Consider the following 20598-nt stretch of genomic DNA (forward strand, 5'->3'; position numbering starts at 1 on the left):
CTTTATGTTTGTTATATTAAACAAAAATGTAACTGTACTGGATGCCTCCGGTACGAGTTGTAAGATGGATCAGGGACCTTCGGGTCGAAGCGGATATCGGATTATTTGACTGGAGCAATGGAGAGTGGTACCTGCAAAGACACTTCGACGCTCAAGTCAAAATAGATCTAAGAAGAATAAGGTGTGTCGAATGAATGACATACCTGAGGAGGCCTGGGCTGCCATTTATATAGGTGGAGGTGATTTATCCTATCTTATCTTGTTTGGCCAAGATAAGGAGAGTATTTGAATTTGATTGTTGGTTAGAAGTTCTAGTGAGTCGGTTTCGGGCCTTCTAGAAGGGGATGTAGTTCGGACCCGTGTAACCGGGTTCAAAGACCATTCTGGGTGTGAAGTCCGTAGGCCGGATCCGTAACAGTAACCATGAAGTTTCTTAAATTCTAGAGATTCTGAACGAAGTAGTAGTAGTGGCTTTCTTATTTTGCAAATAGGTATTCTAGAAAAATGTTACATATCTAAAATGATAATAATGCATGTTAATTATTTCATTAACATATCCAAAATTTAAAATTATAAGATTACACAATTAATAGTAATCTTATATATATATATATATATATATATATATATATATATTATTAATTATATATTATTAATTATATATTTTAAGTATTACCTTTTATAAGGAGTCCTAATGCTCGACTTATCTAACGTGCATTAACCGGTACGTCTTCAGTCTCAACCTCCATGTATATGCGATCCTTGTTATATGACTGCATCAGGACAATTATTAAATCTTAATTTATTGACCAACCTGAGATGTGCTTGAAGCATCCCAAACCCATGTTCTCAATCTCTTGGTATTTGATTGGATCTTTATGCTTTAGATGCTCCATTATATTCGCTATGGCAGTTGAAGAATATCGAGTATTAAGTGTCTTTTGAAAATTTGACACAATAGTTAGTTTATAGTATATTGTATATGTCACTTATTAACTCCAAAAATTCGTAAATTATAAAATGAACTACCTTTTTAGGGCTTTTTGGTTTCTTCGGCCTTCCAACTTTCTTTTTGAATGAACAACATAGACACATAAAATTCAAAAGAGAAATGAAATTGTAATATTTAATTTTATTATTAGTCTTGTTTTTTCCCAGCACAAGTAACTTTTTTCTTATTGGCATTTTTGGGTATCGACTGTATGTTAGATACAGGAAATTAGACTTAAATATACACCCGAATGATTTTTTTACACATCCAAAATGATAATAATGCATACTAATTATTTTATCAACACATTTGAAATTCATTTACAATTCCAAATTTATAAGATTATACATCCAATATTATAAGACTATCAAACTAAAATCATAAGATTGCATACCAAATAATTGATATACAGCTAAAATCACCAATAAAAAACGAACAAATCCTCAATACAAATATGAAAATAGAACGATAAGGCAGCACTAAAACATTGAAGCTCCTTTGTGATTAACAAATAATATCAGCAAATTAATCTTTCATACAAGCAAACAAATAAATTAGCGTTAAAAAAAATCATTACAAAAAAACCAAAACTGAAGTAAAAAATATGGCCTCTTAAATGTTTTTTTAATTGAACTCTCAACTCAATATTCAAGCATCTCTCAATTACATAATATTTTTCTATAGATAACTAAAACTCACATATAATTGGTTTTTTCACACAATAAATTGTCCGACTCACTAGAGCTTTTTTCTTTCAATCGCAAATCTCACTAACAAAATTTCTAAGCTAATTAACACTTGCAAGAGCAATAATACTCATCTAATTTCTGAATAATTAAAAACGGCACAGCAAAAAACAAATGTATCAGATTTTTAAAAATTAAATAACAAATTATTTATAATTTATTATATTTATTCATAATTATATTTTCAGAGATTTTTATATTAAATTAGACAATTTCTTTATTATAATTTAAAATTTTAGTAATTGAAAAATAATAAGAATTTTATATGTTTTAATTTAAATATTTAGATTTTGAACCTTATCTTATAAATAAAAGAAAATTAATTTCGTTATCTTTAATTATTGAATTAGAATATTTATTTGAGAATGAATAATAATTTGATGAATAAATAGTATTTTGATTAAAGATAATTTTATTGGATTTAAAACTGATTTTTCAATTACTATATTAGCCCTATTTTTTATTAAAAATTATCTACCTACCTCTACTCTTTTTTCCCAAATCAAAACCCTAACACACTCACACACTCACCCACCAGCACTAACAGCCGCCATCACCCCATGTTACCCATGCACGAAGAAGCAAAAAAGAAAAAGAAAAGAGAAGAGAGGGAGAAATGGAGAGGGGGAAGAAGAAAGGGAGAAGGGAAGGAGAGGGAGACAGTGTGGTGAGCGTCACTGCTACCGTTGCCGTCGCTGTGCCGTTGAGAGGTGAGAATATCACGGAGAGGGAAGCATCGCCGTTAAGCCAGAGCCACTGCTGGAATTTTCGTCGTCGTCGTCGTCGTCTAGCCAGGAGGAGAGGGGAAACGTCGTCGTCGCTGGAGGAACCAGAGGGGGGAGAGGGAGCTCGCGCAAGTTGGAGGGGTTGTCTTCGCGCACCGTTGCCGTTCCGTCATGCTCATCGCTGTAATATGTAATGTTTGTGAATTATTTGTATAAAGGCTCTTATTTTGTGTGTGTTGTAATATGTAATGTTTGTGAATTATTTCTATAAAAGACTCTTATTTTGTGTGTGTACGTTATTAAAAAAAATATTTTCGATTTTTCGAGAAAAAAATCTATACGGTTCAAATTAAAGACTCCTATTTTATTATTAAATATATGAGAGTTATATGAAATTCGTAATATCTACGTTGCTATTAGAGTAGCGCAACCAGAAGCCTAATATTCCCTTAATAAGAGTGTTACAATGAGTTAATACTCAAATTGACCCCTGAAATTTGATCCCTGACTCAATTTAGCCCTCATGGTTTCAATTGACTCTAATTGTACCCTGAAATTTTGACCCGCGCCTCAAATTGGCCCTTATATCGTTTTCCGTCACCGGAGAGCTGACCTGGCAATTTTAAATGACACCTAGCACTCTCAAAATGACGCCGTTTTACTGTTGGCACCGAAATATTTAGAAACAACGTCGTTGACATGAGAAATGGGTTAAATGAAAATCCAAACATTAACCACTTCAAAAGTAAAACCCAATTGACCCTTCCTTTTCCTCCTCCTCCCCTTGTATACGTTCCCGTCAGAGAAGAACCATGGGTATCGCAGTAATGGAGGTTTGAAGCTTTTCTTACTTGTTTCACCCCCCATTGTGAAGATTAATTACTTGGGAGTCACCATCTCTTCAAAATTAGGTTAGTAACAAAATTGTTGCTCTCAACATACCATGCTCTGTTTTTCTCAAAATGTTGGTTGTGGGTTGTTTTTCATTTTTTTTCACTCTACTTCATCAGTGAAACTTTGGGAGAATATGGTTGATTATGATTGTTAATGATGATAGAGTTTTTGTATGTTAGGGTTTAATTTTTTGCATGTATGTGGCTGTGATCAACTTAATCGTTCCATTCTTTGTCCATTTGAGCAGTCATTGATTCTTCATATTCCATTTTAAAATAACAATTTTATTCCTTCATATCCCATTTTAATTTAATTGTTGACTGGGTAATTTCTTGTAAAAATAAAATATTTCACAACAATTTTAGTAAAGACTAATAACTAACAAGTGCTAGAACACTCAAGTGTTTCTTACCGTAGACAGACACAAATTAAATATTGAGCCATTCTAAGATTTTCATTTAGTGTTTATACTGCATGCATTGATTTAGAGATCAAACATGAATAATTGCCTTGTTTATGTTTTCTTTATTTTTCTTTATTTCTTCTCGTTCTTTTTACTTCAAGTATAAAAATGAAACCTCTGTCTCATTGTAGAACCTGTTATAAATGGAACTCTTTAATATCTGTCCAGTACTTTTCTATTGAAATTACATATATTTATTTATTGGAGTAACCATTATTAGAACAATTGTATTACTCCTTCAGCAATTTAAAAGAACAATTTTATTCTTTTATGTTTGTCTAATAGTATAACTGTACAACTACATATATTTTTTGTGCTGAACATCGTCTGCATCAATGACCACCATGAGTGTTTTATTATACATCTGAAATTAAGTGATAATCATAAACTGAACTACTTGATTTTCCTTAGACATTGACATTAGCACTATGGCTTGGAGGTGTCGTAGATGATCATATTCAAGATTTTAGTGCATTTTGAGCATTGTGGTGTTATATCTAATCAGCGGGTGGTTAAAATTTTTGAAACTATGTCACGTCATTTTGGCCTGGTAACAATTATATATGTATTCAGATACTTGTGACTATTAGTTATGTAATTGATTGTGTGAAGATTTTAACTTCTTTGTTCTACTTTGGCAATCAATTGTGAAAAATCTTTGCCCTTTTATTCTCTTTTCTTTTTTTTCTAGACAGGACAATGAGTTTTTCTTATTTGTTTTTCCACTTGAAGTTTGAAAATAATGCTCATTGGTTTAGGATACGAGGGGGCATACAAAGAGGAGTTGCGCTCATAGGAAAGCTAATGACCTTGTTAATGCAGCAGCGGCGGTTGTTGCAAAAGAAAAAGGTTCTAAGGTTGGAGAGACTACAGATCCAGCAAATGCTGCTATTACTGACACCCAAGCTGCTGAGATTAATGAAAATGCTCCATTAGCACCAGGGCAAGTTGTTGATGATGCACACGCTTCAGAGATTGTACTCACCCAACTCACTTACTCAGAGCCAGAAAATCAGGAACAGATAGTGATTGGTTTCTAATATTTGATTAACTATTAACTGGTTTGTATTGGTTTATAATACATGAGTAAATGTTGGGTAGATCCAATTGATTGATACTATTTGATAATATATTGATTGGTTTTTATTGGGTTGTATTGGTCACTAATTCTGTTAACAATTTCACTAGGGCCCTCCATCAGACCCACCTCCACCTCTACAACAGGTGACAAGGCCTGACAAGCTGTAATCTAAGAGGAAACAACTTCCAAGGTGGATCCAATGCAAGGAGCAAGTTCTGGGACAGCTGCACGCTTGGCAGAGTTTATGAAATTCGTCCCCACCCCGGGCTTCAAACCACCAATAACAAAATAGAAAACGATTTACAATGTTGACTGGAAGTTGTGTAGAACATATTTTATGGAGAGCATTTGATCAAACTATGCTCTTTTGATATTTTGTTACTATGTTATGTAGAGTAATCTGTTTTGGTTTAGAATATTTTGAAACTATGTTATCTAGGGTATTTAAAGTATGATACAGATACTGCTATTGCTAATGCTGTGATATTGACAAGGATTAATGACTATGAATTACTTAATGAATTACTTATTTGTGGGTCCTCTGTCAAGTGCAAGAACCACAAAAGGTTCTATTAGATTTTCTTTTGTCATATCATAACATCTCATCTATTTTTATTTTCATGGAAACAAAAAAGATAATCATTGAGAGGCGAAGTTATTATTTTGCATTCAATATTTTTACAAATGAACTATACACTTAAATTTATTCACTAATGGAAGTGCATACTACATATATAGTTATTAGAGCCAGTTCCTGATCTTGTCTTCATATACAAACTCATAACTGCTTGACCAATTTGATCAAACTATGCTCTTCTGATACTTATTTGGTCATAAGTTATACCTCCTCTTTTATATAATCTCGATTTTAAAATTTTTTTATAAGATATATCATTACCAAGAGAACATAAAATTCCATTTCTATTTTGTCATTAAATACATAACAATGCTTCATTCACATAACTGATATCACAGTTACATATATTTCATCCCACCTACTCCATAAGCTACAATCACAATTCCAAAAATAATAACAAATACAGACAACATAATATTTCACATTTTTAATATTCTAATTTCAACTTTAACTGCACTAATTTTCCATCCCAGAGATATTTTTCAATGGTCTTCACTAACTGAACTTTCATTTCTGCCAACTATGGCTTCTTCTTCTTCAACATCTGCCCATTTAAAAAAGCCGCACCATCTCTTACTGGTAGTCTACAACACCAAAAATCCAAAAAAAAATTGAGAGGAAGAACAACTACAAAACCAACAAGAATTTGAGGAATAAGACACACAACCAACTTGCAACAATTCAACCAACTCACATTATAGTTAGAGCATCCATAGAATGGTCTTTTTGAATTGGAATCCGTCCCAGACCACTGAAGAATAGGACGCAACCCACAACCGCACCAATGCGGAACCTTCCACCTCTGTCACAGTGTGCGTTCTTCACCTAGCTACCATGCGAATGAGCTCTACTAGAGCTACCTGAGCCTTGACTGCTGCTCCCCAACATTCTTCTCAACTCTTGGAGACACTCTTGTGATTTGGGAAAATTGGGACTTCTAGGTTTTATTTGAAATTTTTAGGGGTTAAATTGATGCCTTCAAATATTTCATCACGTCATCTAACTGTTAGGGTGTCAGGTGTCAACGAAAATTGTCAGGTCAGCTTTTCGGTGACGGATAATGACGGAAGGGCCAAATTGAGGTACGAGCCAAAATTTTAGGGTACAGTTAAAGTCAATTGATACCTAGAAGGTTAAATTGAGTCAGAGATCAAATTTTAGGAGCCAATTTAATTATTAACTCGTGTTACAACAAACACATCTAATTTTAACACGAACACATCCAAAATTAAATCAGAACACATTCAAATCCCACTAAAATTTCACATCTACAATTGATTAGACAACATAAATACATACAAAATTAAGAATTACCACATCCAAATTAATAATGACATTAAAAAAACCTTAATCATATATGACACACTTTTTCTTCAATCTCTCCGCTTATAACAGGCCAAACTTTTTTTTATCTAAAGTAATTAAGGAACACTGCTCGGCAATAAAGTATGATGATGAATCATTCAAGATTGAACGAGGGTTTGGATATTCACTAGATCCGTGAATCCTGGAGTTGCAGCATTATATGTTTGGAATGCAATTAAGGTGTTAACCGCTTGTGTTGGATGGAATTTATCGAAGAAGATATACATATTCCTGTTGCGCATTGTCGATGGAACAACTGCGGGTCGAGAAGGAGCTGTGCGTCGAGAAGTTCTTTGCAGTGGAAGGAGCTCGTCGCCGAGGGAGCTGCGCGCACGGGAGAAGACGACTGGAGTGATGTGCAGCTTTGTTTAAAATGTGTTAATAATTAAAAGGTATAAGATTTATTAGGGAATTGTAAAATTAAAATTTGAATTTGAATTTTATTTAATTTGTTTTTTATGTATATTTAAATTGAGATGTGTTACAACTGAAATGGGAATTTTGAAATTAAAATTTGATGGTAATCAATGGCTAAGAGAATGGGGGTTGAATCTGTTGGGTTTTTGGGCTCCCTTCCTATGTGGAGAAAAAGCCCAAATGCTAGTATCCAAGCCCATGAATAGTTGAAGTGGCTGAGGTGAGTTAGGGTTGAGTGAGAGAGAGGTCATTTGCAAGAGAACACCAAACACTAGAGAGAAGAGAAGAGAGAAAGTTATTTTCGCACATACACAAAGCTGTCTCTGTAAATTGGTCACTGCAGATTCGTTAACTGTTGGATCGAGCTCAAATTTGGACAGTGTGTTCTACACATCTGGTTCTTTGATTTCACCGTTCGGATCTTCAATTCGACATCTGTAGCTAGAGATATTGGCAACGCACAGTAGCTCTGTTTTTGTGGTATTTTCATCTTCTTGTTCTTGTTTTGAAAGCTTTGAAGCTTGGATTGTTTGGCTTGTTGTATGCACATTTTGTGCAGTAATTTGTGACTCTCTTGTACCCTATTTTTCATCATAGTGAAGCTATATCCTGGTCTTGGTGACTCGTGGTTTTTACTTCTCTCATTGAGGAGGTTTTCCACGTTAAAAATCTTGGTGTGTTAGCTTATTTATAATTTCTAGTTTATGTGATTTTTTCGCTGCTATTGGGTATTATTGTGCTGGTGTTAATACTTGTTGTGAGTGGATATTGTTGCTCCTCTGATTCTTGCAAGTAGGGAATTGTGTGTTTTATTCCTATCAATTGGCATCAGAGCTCAGTTTTGGGTATTTGGTTATAACTTGCTTGAAAGATGGAGGCAAATAATTCTACTAGGATGATAAGTTTGAATGGCACTAATTACCATCTATGGAAGAGCAAAATGAAAGATTTGTTGTTTGTTAAAAATCTACATTTACCCGTATTTTCTACACAAAAACCAGAATCTAAAACAGATGAAGAATGGGAGTTTGAACACCAACAAGTTTGTGGTTTTATTAGGCAATGGGTGGATGATAATGTTTATAATCACATTGCTAATGAGACTCATGCTAGGGCTTTGTGGAATCAAATTGAATCCTTGTATGCTTCCAAGTCTGGCAATAATAAATTGTACTTGTTGAATATGTTGATGAATTTGAGATACAAGGAAGGGTCACAAGTATTGGATCACTTGAATGAATTTCAAGGAGTTCTGGATCAGTTGTCAAGCATGGGAATCAAATTTGAAGATGAGGTTCAAGGATTGTGGTTGCTAAATACTCTACCAGATTCTTGGGAGACTTTTCGTATCTCTCTTACTAATTCTGCTCCGAATGGTAAAGTGAGCATGCAACTTGTTAAAGGTGGTATTTTAAATGAAGAGATGAGAAGGAAGACGCAGAATTCTTCGTCACACTCTGAAATGTTATTCACTGAAACCAGGGGGAGAAATCAGAATAGAGTTCAAAAGGGTAGAGGTAAAAGCAAGAGCAAATCCAAGGGAAGATACAAGAATGTTGAGTGTCACTACTGTCACAAAATGGGTCACGTTAAAAAATATTGCTATCTTTGGAAAAAGGAAAACAAAGGTAAGCAAGAAAAGAAGGATGATAGTGGTAATGATCGTGTATCTTCTATTTCAGATGATCTTCTTACTGTTGATATTGCTGATTATGAGTACAAGGTCAATCTTGTTTCTGATGATGATTTCAGCTGGGTAATTGATAGTGGCGCCTCAATACATGTTACACTGAAAAAGGAGTTCTTCACTTCTTATACTCCAGGTAATTTTGGAGTACTTAAGATGGGTAATGATGGCTTGGCCAAGGTTATTGGTGTAGGAGATGTTTGTCTTGAGACTAATATGGGAATGAAGCTGCTACTCAAAGATGTTAGACACGCTCCAGATATTCGCTTGAATTTGGTTTCAGTTAAAAGGCTTGATAATGAAGGCTTTGTAAACACTTTCGGCTTTGGACAATGGAAGCTTACTAAAGGCAACTTAGTGGTGGCTCGAGAAAAAGGTACTTCAAGTTTGTATGTGATGCATGCCATGATTGCAAAAGGTAGTGTGAATGCGATTGAAAGTAAGGAAGTTTGTAGCTTGTGGCACAGAAGACTTGGTCATATTAGTGAAAAAGGACTTAGCTATTTAGCTCGAAAGGATGTTCTTTCAGGTTTGAAGAATGCAGAGTTGGAGAAATATTCTCATTGCATGGCTGGCAAACAAAGAAGATTATCCTTCAAGAAGCATCAACCTTCAAGAAAATCAGACTTCTTGGAATTGGTGCACTCCGATATTTGTGGTCCTTTGAAGGTACGGTCCTTTAGCGGAGCTATTTACTTTATTAATTTTATTGATGATCATTCAAGAAAGCTTTGGACTTATGCTTTGAAAACAAAGAACCAAGCTTTGGAAAAGTTCAAACAATTCCAAGCTTTGGTTGAGAGGCAAACAGGTAAAAAGCTTAAATGTATTCGCACTGATAATGGTGGTGAGTATTGTGGACCATTTGATGTGTATTGCAAGCAGCAAGGCATTAGGCATGAAAAGACACCTCCTAAAACACCTCAGTTGAATGGTTTGGCAGAAAGGATGAATAGAACACTGATTGAAAGAGTTAGGTGTATGCTTACTGAAGCTAAGCTACCTAAAGTCTTTTGGGGTGAAGCGCTACTTACAGCGGCTCATGTGATTAATCTAAGTCCTACAATTGCTTTGGATAATGATGTTCCGGATCATGTTTGGTCGGGCAAAGATGTCTCGTATGGTCACTTGAGAGTCTTTGGATGCAAAGCATTTGTTCATGTTCCAAAGGATGAGAGGTCCAAGTTGGATGTGAAGACAAGGCAGTGCATTTTTATTGGGTATGGTCAAGATGAGTTTGGTTACAGGCTTTATGATCCAGTTGAAAAGAAGCTTGTAAGAAGCCGTGATGTAGAGTTTGTTGAAGACCAGACCATTGAAGACATTGATAAGGCAGAGAAGAGTCAATCACAAGAGAGTAGTGACTTGACTGATGTAGATCCAGTTCAGCCGCCTCCTTCGTCAGAACTAGCAGAGAATCAAGATCAGGAGCATATGCAGCAAAATGAGCCTTTGGTTCCTAATGACCAGGAGATGGGAGATCCGATTGATGCTCCAGTTGATGATGATGCTGATAATCAACCTGAGTTACCTGAAGATCCACCAGGTTTTCATCCTAGGAGGTCTACTAGAGAGCGACGACCTTCAACGAGGTATCCTTCTAGTGAGTATGTAACATTTACTGATGGATATGTGACCTTGACTGATGGGGGAGAACCTGAATGTTATGCGGAAGCTATGGAAGGTGACGACAATAAGAAATGGTTTGATGCAATGCAAGATGAAATGAAATCCTTGCATGATAATCAAACATTTGAGCTTGTGAAGTTGCCAAAAGGGAAGAAAGCTTTGCAGAACAGGTGGGTTTATAGGTTGAAGCATGAAGAAAATTCTCAGTGTCCAAGGTACAAGGCTAGATTGGTGGTCAAGGGCTACAGGCAGAAAAAGGGAGTTGACTATAATGAAATTTTTTCACCGGTTGTGAGAAGATCTTCTATTAGGACTGTTTTGAGTTTGGCTGCAAGTCTTGATTTAGAGATAAAGCAGATGGATGTGAAAACTGCTTTCCTTCATGGTGATCTTAAGGATGAAATTTACATGGAACAACCTGAAGGTTTCATGGTAAAAGGCAAAGAGGATCATGTTTGCAAATTGAAGAAGAGCTTGTATGGTTTGAAGCAAGCTCCAAGACAATGGTACAAGAAGTTCGAGTCTGTTATGGCAGAACAAGGCTACAAGAAGACTACTTCTGATCATTGTGTATTTGTTAAACAGTTTGCTAGTAATGATTTTATTATCCTTTTGATATATGTTGATGACATGCTTATTATTGGTCAGAATGCTTCTAGGATTGATATGTTGAAGAAGCAACTTGCAATGTCATTTGCAATGAAGGACCTTGGGCCAGCAAAGGAGATTCTTGGCATAAGAATCGAGCGTGATAGAAAGGAGAAGAAACTTTGGTTGTCACAGGAGAAATACATAGAGACAATGTTGCACAGATTTCAAATGGAGAAAGCAAAGGCCGTTAGTACTCCTCTTGCTACACACTTCAAATTGAGTTGCAAGCAAAGTCCATCAAGTGATGAAGAGAAGAAAGACATGGAAAAGGTTCCATATGCATCATCCGTGGGTAGTTTAATGTATGCTATGGTGTGCACAAGACCGGATATAGCTCATGCTGTTGGTTGTGTTAGCCGTTTTGTTTCAAACCCAGGAAGAGAGCATTGGAATGCTTTAAAATGGATAATGAGATATCTTCGTGGTACTTCTAACATGAAGTTGTGTTATGGAAGTGATAAGCCTATTCTAGTTGGTTACACTGACTCAGACATGGCAGGAGATATTGACTCTAGAAGGTCCATTTCAGGCTTCTTGATCAACTTTGCGGGTGGAGCTGTGTCTTGGCAATCAAGATTACAAAAATGTGTTGCTTTGTCTACTACTGAGGCCGAGTTTATTGCCATTACCGAAGCGTACAAGGAGATGCTTTGGATGAAGAAATTCTTGAAGGAACTCGGGTCTACTCAAGAGAGGTATGTGTTGTTTTGTGATAGTCAAAGTGCTATACATCTGGGTAAAAATTCTACTTTTCATTCTCGATCCAAACATATTGATGTGAGGTATCATTGGGTACGTGATGTTTTGGATGCTGAGTTGTTGGAACTTGAAAAGGTTCATACTGATGAGAATGGTTCTGATATGATGACCAAGGCATTACCAAGATGGAAGTTTGAAGTTTGTTGCTTAATCGCCGGATTGGCGGTTACCTCCACATAGTCGTGAGGGGGAGATCTGTTGGGTTTTTGGGCTCCCTTCCTATGTGGAGAAAAAGCCCAAATGCTAGTATCCAAGCCCATGAATAGTTGAAGTGGCTGAGGTGAGTTAGGGTTGAGTGAGAGAGAGGTCATTTGCAAGAGAACACCAAACACTAGAGAGAAGAGAAGAGAGAAAGTTATTTTCGCACATACACAAAGCTGTCTCTGTAAATTAGTCACTGCAGATTCGTTAACCGTTGGATCGAGCTCAAATTTGGACAGTGTGTTCTATACATCTGGTTCTTTGATTTTACCGTTCGGATCTTCAATTCGACATCTGTAGCTAGAGATATTGGCCACGCACAGTAGCTCTGTTTTTGTGGTATTTTCATCTTCTTGTTCTTGTTTTGAAAGCTTTGAAGCTTGGATTGTTTGGCTTGTTGTATGCACATTTTGTGCAGTAATTTGTGACTCTCTTGTACCCTATTTTTCATCATAGTGAAGCTATATCCTGGCCTTGGTGACTCGTGGTTTTTACTTCTCTCATTGAGGAGGTTTTCCACGTTAAAAATCTTGGTGTGTTAGCTTATTTATAATTTCTGGTTTATGTGATTTTTTTGCTGCTATTGGGTATTATTGTGCTGGTGTTAATACTTGTTGTGAGTGGATATTGTTGCTCCTTTGATTCTTGCAAGTAGGGAATTGTGTGTTTTATTCCTATCAATGCTTGTTGGGCCAACCGTGGGGAGCTCTCGACCACCGGGGAGATTTCGGGGAGAAATCAAGCAAGAGAATATAAGATGAGAAGACACCACATCCAACTCAAAACCTTAAGGTGTCAAGTAAATGGGTCTCTCATCTTATAAACTCCTCACTCTTCCATGCTTTCTTTGATGTGGGACTAACTTCAACACTCCTCACACTTGCAACACTAACAATCTCCCCCTCAAGTGTGAGTCTCCACATCAAGCATCAACTCCCTCTAACTCCTCCACCACATATGAGTATTCGTCCATCACACCGCCGCAAAACACCGCGGGACACGCCGCCCGGACCACCTTTGCCGGGAAGACTTTCGATGCTTCACCTTGAATATTCCTTAAACCACCTTAAACCAGACCGATTAAACCATCGGCTCTGATACCACTTGTTGGGTCAACCGTGGGGAGCTCTCGACCACCGGGGAGATTTCGGGGAGGAATCAAGCAAGAGAATATAAGATGAGAAGACACCACATCCAACTCAAAACCTTAAGGTGTCAAGTAAATGGGTCTCTCATCTTATAAACTCCTCACTCTTCCATGCTTTCTTTGATGTGGGACTAACTTCAACACTCCTCACACTTGCAACACTAACAGAATCTTGGCATTCTTTTTATTTTACTTGTAACTTTATTTTCTGTTGAAAAAATACAGGAGATATTTTAGTTTTGTGTCGTGACACGGTACGAGCTAGAATAGAAAAGAGAGTAGAGAAACACATCCAGATGTACCTTAGTTTGACTACCCAGTGCAATGCAGTCTACATCCAGTCTCCATCACAATAATGATGAAATTTCACTATCTTTTCAATAGATTACAATCACCAATTCTCCCTAGAATCTATCCCAATCTTATCTGGGACAAGTCCAGATTCTAACTCAACATGAACTTAACTAAGACTCACCCTACCTTTCAACAGTAAAGTGCTAATCCAACTTGCAAGGGAATCATCTCAAGATCATGACATAAAACAAAAATACTAACAAAGGATTTCTAAGATAACTTAGACTTTTTCTCTAAATTTAACTCTCTGTCTTTTACCTCTCATTGGATTTTTCTTACAAACTTCACCATATTTGCCTTTTTTCCAACGAAACTCAGACATACTAAATTGAGAAAAAGATTTACAAAATGAAAACCATGAAAGAGAAGAATATAAAGCTCAGTGAACTATGGGAACCCAAACGTTGTGCTCTCACTCCTTTCTCCAATCATTGGCCGTTCACCCCTATTATAGAGGAGTGAAGCTTTCAAGACTTGAAACCTTGCTTCAGCACATATTGGTTTTTCTTCTCCCAATACACAGATGCAGCAGTGGCGTTCACAGAAGAGAGAGAGAGAGAGAGTAGAAGCAATGACATGCAATCTTACCTTCAGTCTTTTCTTTCAACTTTTTTCTTCATGCATCTTGAATCTGAGCCGTGCATTCTTGCTTTGGCCCCAAGTTTGTTTCTTGACCGTAGATTTCAAGCAGAGCATCATGACTTCACCTTCTCCATAGTTTTCAGAAACGGTGCTTGTACAGAGTTGATTTTTTCATGGTTTCTTGATGAAGCACAAATGAGAAAATCATCTTTTTGTGATTCTCTTTTCTGAAGAAATCTTTCCTCTTGTTGTAGCTCCTTTTCGTTCTCTTCTTGCTTGAATTTGGAAATAAACTTTTTGTTCTACCCTTTGCCCTAGCTTCAGAATTTTCCCATTCTTTTTTTTTGTTACAGAGTGATGTGATATGAAAGAAAAAGAAGAGAGAGAAGAGAGAATTTTTGGTTCGGTGGATGTAAGAGGTTCAAATGAAATTGAAATTGAGCTACCTAATTAGCAATTATGGTGAATGAATGGATTTAAGTGTGGACCACCGTTTAGATTTAGGTTATGCATATGAGCTTGTTTATGTTCTTCGGCTTATTTTCTTTTTTTGTTCTCTGAAATATTCATTTTATTTCTGATGAAAATTTTTGTGATGACTTTTGTTCAAGGTGAACCAATACTTGAGTTTTATGAATTTGTTTGTGTGAGTGGATCAGATGTTGTATGTCTTGTAAGAATCTTGGGCCAATTGCCTCCTTCCCTTAACTTGGCTCGAAGACTTATTTTGTTTCTGATAGAAAGATTTTAGATGGTAACAATTATATGTATCTTTGGACCATGATTGTGTATGCGGGAAATAGATCCTCTCCAGTTTTTTTAACACTTGAGGAAATGCAGTGTGATCTCTCACCATTAATTTTATAAGTGTGGTCAGAATTAAATATGAGAAAGAGAGCATTGAAGAGTGAGAGATCACAATTGACACCATTCAATTTTTTCTTCACTAGAGAGGATCCACTCCCATGTATGTGTATGGGATTGAACATTTACTTCTTGGGCCAGTTTCAATTCAATTTAATTTCTGCACACTAAATAAAATAAATCACACAAATAATTGGCTAATGACCCAATAATGTGTATTTATTATCTTAAACATAGTTTAGTTTTTTAAACTCAACAAAATTTTAAATTTTAATTTTATTTAGTTTATTTTTTGGATGTATATTTAATTTTAAAAATTATTAAATTTAATTAAATGTATTTATTTTAATTTTTTTTAAATTAATATAATAAAAAATTAAATAAAAGAATATTTTTTAAAAGGTATGTAGTTGAACTGATTAAGTAATTAACTAGAGGATCCATTCCTTTATACCTCTATTCATATTCTTGGTTTAACCGAGAAAGCCGAAAAGGAAAGGATCTGTGTTAGTTCGAGAATGTTATATGGCACGATACATATTGATTGTTTGTAACTAATTTTATAGTATTATATTATATATTCTATTTAGATGCATTGACTCAACAAGAGTCAAACGAAGAGTATATATGTAAGAGTAAGGTAGTTCTTGTCGTTATAAATGTATTAAAGAGATACGTTTCTTTTTCCACCTTTTCAGTATTGTCTCTGCTTTGACCCAATACTCTTCGAGGATTGAAGAAGAATCAGAACAAAAATAAACAAATTCTTCGCTCACACAGAAGTTACAATGTTCTTCAAATATTTTAGAAAGTTTGAGGAAAGACATTGCATAGAGTTAAATGAGGGCTCAAAAACTTCACACGTGTATAGAATGCATATATTTGTATCAAATATTTTAGACAAGATAGAAAACAACATGCATTCATACAACAAATTAAAGAACAAAGAATCAAAAGAGACTACAATCGACTCAAGTATGCAGACAAATTTCATCTATAAATGACCTCTTTAAGTGCAAAGAAACAACCACCAAATACACAATCAATGCCACAGGATTTGGCCAATGTGAAAAATTTAAGTGCCAATCAAAGAGGATGATACAATACAAGTGTTTGTTAACGTAGATTTTAGAGTTGTACTGTTAGCATTTACTAAGAATGAATGCACAAAGAAATCTACCAACTCATCTACTTGGAAGTTTGGAGCCTGGCCACACATAAAAATTTTGATAAAAACTGAGAAAAAGAAATGACATGTTTGTTAAAAAGCTAAAAGCTGGAATGAAGAATAAAATCTAGTTATTATAAGACACCTCCTTCTGGTAGATTTCATTTCCTTTCCCTATCAGCTGCAAGTGGGATCCCTGCATATTCTGCTACAAAGACTGCTCTTTTTTTTTTTAATTATTGCTTAAATATTTACATCGATAAGCACAGAATTTGGAGATGGTAAGAATAATATTTATATATATATTTGTATAGATTGAGTTTAGGAAATAGAGAGAGCCACACCAAATTAGAAACCGACAAGCAAGTCCCTGCTGGCAAAAGATTCCCTCCTCCTTCACTACTATTCATTCACTAATCACTAACTCATTATTCATTCACTTCCTCATCCCTCCCTTCTTTTCTTTCTTTTCTTTACCCTTTCTTCTTCCTCTTCTTCTTCTTCTGCTCACAATTATATTATATGGTATGGGCTGTGCGAGTTCCAAGGTGGAGGATCTGCCGGCGGTCGCCTTGTGCCGGGATCGATGCACCTTCCTCGACGAAGCTATACACCAGAGGTATGCTCTCGCGGCGGCGCACATGGCGTACATCAACTCCCTCAAGGGAATCGGTCACTCTCTCCACCTCTTTATTCAGCAAGACAGGGAATTAGCGGCAGGAGGTGGCGCCGCCTCTCCTCCGCCTTCCCCTCCGGCGAAGGCTCACCTAGCCAAGCATGCTTCTCCTCCGTCTTCTCCGCCTCACTCCGATTCCGGCTCCCACCTCCACTTCCACTCCGACGAAGAAGACGACGACGACGAAAACCATCACGCTCTCCACGACCACGATTCGTCCGGTCACTCTTCCCCTCTCCACGTGGATCTCCCGCCATTCGAGGAGGGAGATCATGAGCCTCCATGGATGAGGATGGGGATGGGAAGGATGCAGATGAATTTCATGAAGAAGCAACCAACGCCTTCAATTGTGTACCAACAGAGGCCAATCAATCACGAAACCGTATATGTAGGTGAATCCTCTTCTTCGTATCCATATCCGTATCCGTATCCGTATTCTTCTTCTTCTTCTTCGTATCAACCCTATCCTCAGCCCTACGATCCGTATGGTGCTCCTCCACCCTCTGCCTATGATGGATCTTATCCGCCACAACACCGCCCACCGCCTTCTGCCGCCAAGCCGCCGCCGCCACCACCTTCCCCTCCAAGAGCTTCCCCGTGGGAGTTTCTCAACTTCTTCGACGGCGACGGCGATGAAAAGTACTATCCTCAGACACAGTACACTCCTAGCCGCGACTCCAGGGAGGTTCGAGAAGAGGAGGGAATCCCCGATTTGGAAGATGAAGATTACCAGCACGAGGTCGTCAAGGAAGTCCACGGCGATCACAAGCTCGTCGACACTCCTGCTTCTGCATCTGCTTCCGCCGCCGCCAACCACCATGATCACCACCAACCCGCCAAGGCTGACGCCACCGACAGCGAAAGCGACGGAGGATTGGAGTATGACGTCCACGTCGTTGATAAGAAAGTGGTTGACGAGGATGACAGGCCGAAGGACCGCGGCGGCGGCGGCGCCGGTGCTGCTGCTTTCCGAGGCCGACCGGGTTCCCGCAGCGCCTTTGAGGTTGCCAAAGAGATTGAGGTTCTCTTCCAAAGGGCTTCTGACTCCGGTGCCGAAATTGCCAAGATTCTTGAAGTTGGCAAGCTTCCCTATAACCGAAAGCATGGAGCTGCTTATCAAGGTTTCATTTTTCATCCTCAAAATTGTTTATTTCTTCTGAATTTTCATACAAGTAACAAGTGTTTCCTGCTTTAATCTAAGTAGTATAATTGAAATTCATATGCAGCTTCCTCCAAGATGTTACAAGTTGTTACTCCCTCTTTGTCAATGGTGTCTTCGCAACCTTCTACATCTGCATCCGCCGCCACCGATAGCTTGGATATTGATGTTGATCTAGTAACCAGATCCCGCAATCTTTCCTCTACCTTGCAGAAGCTTTACCTCTGGGAGAAGAAACTCTATGCTGAAGTTAAGGTATGTTGGTTGCACTCTGGTTATCTCAAATATCTGCCATGTTTTGTTCTCTGTGTAGGCAATATAATTCTATTCTAAGTTTCACACTCTGATTGATTTGTTGCGAGTCTCATCTGAGTCACTAGTACTGAGAATTTGGGAGCTGATATTTTTTTATGCTTTGAATGTTATCTTGTCATCCAGTATTTTTTTATATGTTTCCAGTTTCCATAGTGTGTTATTCAATGTTTGTGTTTCCATGTTTGCAGGCAGAGGAAAAGATGCGGGTCGTGCACGATAAGAAGTGCCGCAAGCTGAAGCGTTTGGATGAAAGGGGTGCTGATTTTAATAAAGTTGATGCCACTCGAGCTATGATTAGGAGTCTGTCCACAAAAATAAGAATGGCGATTCAAGTTGTTGATAAGATCTCCATGACAATAAATAAGATAAGGGATGAAGAGCTGTGGCCCCAATTGAAGGAATTAATCCATGGGTATGTGAAATATGTCTCTCAATTCCTGCCTCACTCACCCTATATCTGAAATGCTCTATGTCTATGACGATGATCCATTAATAGAGCTAAATGATTTCAAATGCATGAACCATTTTCTGGCACTTTTTGCTTGCAACTGTTTGGATATGCTTCTGGAAACTGAATTATGTGCTTGATCTAATAAAACATCATAGGATGGTTTAACAAATTGGTGCAGCTCTTATAAGAGCTTTGCCATCAAATTTGTTTGTTGCTCCCTAGCCACCAAGCATAACGTAAATGGTAAAATACACATTCCATGATTTATTTTTCTCCATATTTGTTCTTTTCTACTCCTGATTGAACTGATGCAATTATCTTGTAACTTATATGACTTATCGGACATGATGCTGTGACTCGTGCCTTTGTTTATTCTTCAAAAGTTTATCTCTTAAATTGATTCTGAAATTCTGTTCGTGACTTCCTTAGTACCCAGAATGAATGTGTACAAAATATCCAACAGTTTTAAAACCTTTGATTTTTGTTTGCAACCTTTAGTGAATTTGTGATATTTATAACATGCTTGTTTTCAGGATGATGAGAATGTGGAAATCCATGCTTGAATGTCATCATAGTCAGTGTGAAGCAATTCGAGAAGCGAGAATACTGGGTTCGGTTGGATCTAGGAAGAAGAGTGGTGACAGTCATCTTCTAGCAACCAAGCAGCTTGAGCAAGAGCTTATCAATTGGACTTTCCAATTCTCTAGCTGGATAAGTGCCCAGAAAGGTTATGTGCGAGCATTGAATAATTGGCTGATGAAATGTCTACTATACGAACCAGAAGAAACACCTGATGGCATAGTTCCCTTTTCCCCCGGTAGAATTGGTGCCCCCCCAATTTTTGTTATATGCAACCGGTGGTCCCAAGCTATGGATCGAATATCCGAAAAGGAAGTTGTTGATTCCATGCATGTATTTACCATGAGTGTGCTTCAGATATGGGAACAAGACAAGTTAGAAATGCATCGGCAGATGGCAGAGAACAAGGATCTGGAGAGAAAAGTTAGAAATATAGATAAAGATGACCAGAAGATACAGAAGCAAATCCAGGCACTAGAGCGGAAAATCGCGCTGCCATCAGGGGAAGGCAAGGGTCTCTCGGTTTCCGAAAATATCCTATACCAGAGCGATAAAAGCAGCAGTCTACAGGCTAGCCTGCAGCGCATTTTTGAAGCCATGGAAAGATTTACCGACGAATCTGTTAAAGCTTATGAGGAGTTGGTAAGCACAGATTGAAAATAACTCGAGTATCATGGCGATTTTGATGGATTCTTGGAACTATATCTTCCATATTTTCCAAGAATATGCATAATGCCAACAGGGAACATGCATAGCACAGCACAGAATTGAATTGATTATAAGGCCAGGGCAGGCCCAGGAACCAAGTGAAAGTTTTCTCATTGCAATCATGAACATAGCTAGCTGGAAGTGACGTAAGTCACTGAATGGTATGCATGGGTTATTATTATTAGTAGTAGTAGTATTAGTTGCTGTATAAAATTATGCTATAAAATATTCGTTATTGGAGTTGGAAACCTGTGTACAGAAGAGATTATCCATTGAGGCTAAGCAGGGCTTAATGAAAAAGCATTTTGATGAATAAAATATGTCTTTGACTTTACTGTGTTAGAGTGAG

General features: G+C 37.2%; 1 protein-coding gene across 1 annotated transcript; it reads left to right on the forward strand.

Moving 5' to 3' along the window:
• The first annotated feature begins 16495 nt into the window (after positions 1-16495).
• LOC112755846 (uncharacterized) lies at positions 16496-20583 on the forward strand. The gene is made up of 4 exons (XM_025804147.3): positions 16496-18158; positions 18264-18451; positions 18700-18923; positions 19496-20583. Exons 1-4 carry the CDS (start codon positions 16889-16891, stop codon positions 20196-20198), a joined length of 2385 nt encoding a protein of 794 aa, XP_025659932.1. The 5' UTR covers positions 16496-16888; the 3' UTR covers positions 20199-20583.
• The last annotated feature ends 15 nt before the right edge of the window (positions 20584-20598 follow it).

This window comes from Arachis hypogaea, chromosome 16 (assembly GCF_003086295.3).
Source record: "Arachis hypogaea cultivar Tifrunner chromosome 16, arahy.Tifrunner.gnm2.J5K5, whole genome shotgun sequence".
Classification (NCBI taxonomy): domain Eukaryota; kingdom Viridiplantae; phylum Streptophyta; class Magnoliopsida; order Fabales; family Fabaceae; genus Arachis; species Arachis hypogaea.

Coding starts and splice junctions, on each gene's coding strand:
- LOC112755846 (XM_025804147.3), top strand. CDS start 16,889: ATGGGCTGTGCGAGTTCCAAGGTGGAGGATCTGCCGGCGGTCGCCTTG. Junction 18,159..18,263: donor GCATGGAGCTGCTTATCAAG/GTTTCATTTTTC, acceptor ATTCATATGCAG/CTTCCTCCAAGATGTTACAA. Junction 18,452..18,699: donor AACTCTATGCTGAAGTTAAG/GTATGTTGGTTG, acceptor CCATGTTTGCAG/GCAGAGGAAAAGATGCGGGT.